The 2,185-nt window shown below is 34.7% G+C and overlaps 1 protein-coding gene across 1 annotated transcript in view; it reads left to right on the top strand.

Annotated features, from left to right (window-relative positions):
• The window catches only part of LOC106471350 (neuronal acetylcholine receptor subunit beta-3-like), a gene marked incomplete at its 3' end in the record, with an annotated part of 12,487 nt that overhangs the window by 8,517 nt on the left and 1,785 nt on the right, over positions 1-2,185 (top strand). The window contains exon 4 of the mRNA XM_013931950.2: positions 1,569-1,678. Within this exon, the coding sequence (XP_013787404.1) occupies positions 1,569-1,678 (110 nt within the window). The remainder of the gene's footprint in view (positions 1-1,568; positions 1,679-2,185) is intronic.

Consider the following 2,185-nt stretch of genomic DNA (forward strand, 5'->3'; position numbering starts at 1 on the left):
AAACTTGTAGCCAACAGCATAAATCTGGATGTAGTAATCCAACACGGAGAACTTAAAGTCAGCAACGTAAATCAGGTTGTAGTCAGTTAACTTGGTGAAACTTGTAGCCAACAGCATAAATCTGGATGTAGTAATCCAACACGGAGAACTTAAAGTCAGCAACGTAAATCAGGTTAATACATACATGAAACACTTAGAGATTTAGTGCGAATGTTTTAAAGCTACTTGTACTTATACTTTTATTTTGATGTATGTTTGATGTATTTGATCTGTTGCTCTCTTAATTGAGTTCATTTATTAATCACCGAACCAGTTTAATTGCCTCAATATAATAACCTAACAAGAGGTGTGTAAAATTAAAATATAACACTGATATTATTAAGGCACAAGCAAAAGTACCCGTCCCCAGTGACCGGGAAGTTTAAGTTAATGTATCAATGTAAATTATTCAATGGGCTTTAAAGAGGTTAATTGGGTTGCATTCTTGGTTTCACTCAGAGCCACAGCTTTAAGCTACTTATACCGTCCACTGCTAAAAGTAATTGTTGAATATTTCAGTCATGCGAAGAGCCGCTCAACAATATCATACGGTAAATCTACATTTTCATTCTTTAAGTTACGTCACATTTTGAAGGGTGAATGATAGTGTTATTAATTCTTAACAATTTAGTGTAGAATATCCTGCTTGCGGGAAAAAAAATGGCCTCAACATTATTCATGGCTGTTTTCCCGTCATTTCAGAAGTGAATGTTGAGCTTTGCTTGCGTGCACAGCTTTTCAAACGGGAGATAGACAAACGCTTGGACAAACAACACAATTTGCAATATATATACTAGATTAGTCCCTCGGTGGGACAACGGTAAGTCTACGGACTTGCAACGCTAAAAGCAGGGGTTTGATTCCCAGTAAGTTTTAAACTTGGTAAGAATTCGGGAAACATGTGTGGAATTTAAATTACCCGTTTCCAAAATATGCCACATAAGTTAAGTATATAAAGTATTAAAATAAACAAATAAAACTTGTCTTCTTCCCTCCCCCTCAATTAGTCCCCCTGGTGGGACAGCGGTAAAGTCTTCGGATTTACAACGCTTAAATCAGGGGGTCGATTCCGCTCGGTGGACACCGCAGATAGCCCGATGTGTCTTTGCTCTAAGAAAACACAAACAAGTCCCTCTCAAATAAAATCACTGTTTGACACAGGTGGCGAAAAATGATTTGCATCATTAACCTAATCGTTACTGAAAATAATGAGATAAAAATGGCAGCATTCAGTAGTTGCAATTAAACTTCTCATTTGTTTTCAATTCCTTTATTAGCAATATCATCAATCTTATGTAGGTGCTGATCTTGAACTGATAGTCAGCATGTGAAAAGATGAGAGTTATACTACTTTTCTGTAGTTTTACTAGCTTGCTGTCCGTTCATAAAAACGTACCTGATAAGAAAAAATTGCCTAATCGTTGTCCACATAATAATTTTCTAGGCATTCTATCCATTTAGAGGTACAAGTTATTTCACAAGTAACTATATTATACATTAGTAAAATAAAACACTTTTCTATATTTCAGGAGTGGACAGATCAATTTTTAACTTGGAAACCAAAGAATTATGGATCTATTAAAGTGTTTCACCTACCAGACCATAACCTTTGGCAACCGGATATATTTTTATATAACAGGTTAGATTTACCTTATCTCAGCCTAGTTATACTAACTTATGTTCTTGTTTCTATAGAAACAAAGCGGTAAATATAGGGGTAAGTGTTTCTACACAACATATTTTTATATGTTTGTTGATTTTAACCTCGCCTCGTGTGTCATCTGTAACAGACGTACATATCAAGTAAAACAAGAACATGTACACGTAACACTGCTAATAAAGATATATTTACAAACAAGAACAAGCTACAAATTATTATATTGAAATTATAAATATTCTGTTTTCAGAATCTCTTTGAAAAAAGGTTTCTTTACCATGAAAGTGTCATTTTCTATGTGTTTATTTTCATTCGCATTAGTTAACTGACTACAACCTGATTTACGTTGCTGACTTTAAGTTCTCCGTGTTGGATTACTACATCCAGATTTATGCTGTTGGCTACAAGTTTCACCAAGTTAACTGACTACAAGACTACCATCAGTTGTATGTACCATATGGTGTAATAAACTCATAGCGTTTCACTTTG

Source organism: Limulus polyphemus, unplaced genomic scaffold, assembly GCF_000517525.1.
Source record: "Limulus polyphemus unplaced genomic scaffold, Limulus_polyphemus-2.1.2 Scaffold4562, whole genome shotgun sequence".
Taxonomy (NCBI): domain Eukaryota; kingdom Metazoa; phylum Arthropoda; class Merostomata; order Xiphosura; family Limulidae; genus Limulus; species Limulus polyphemus.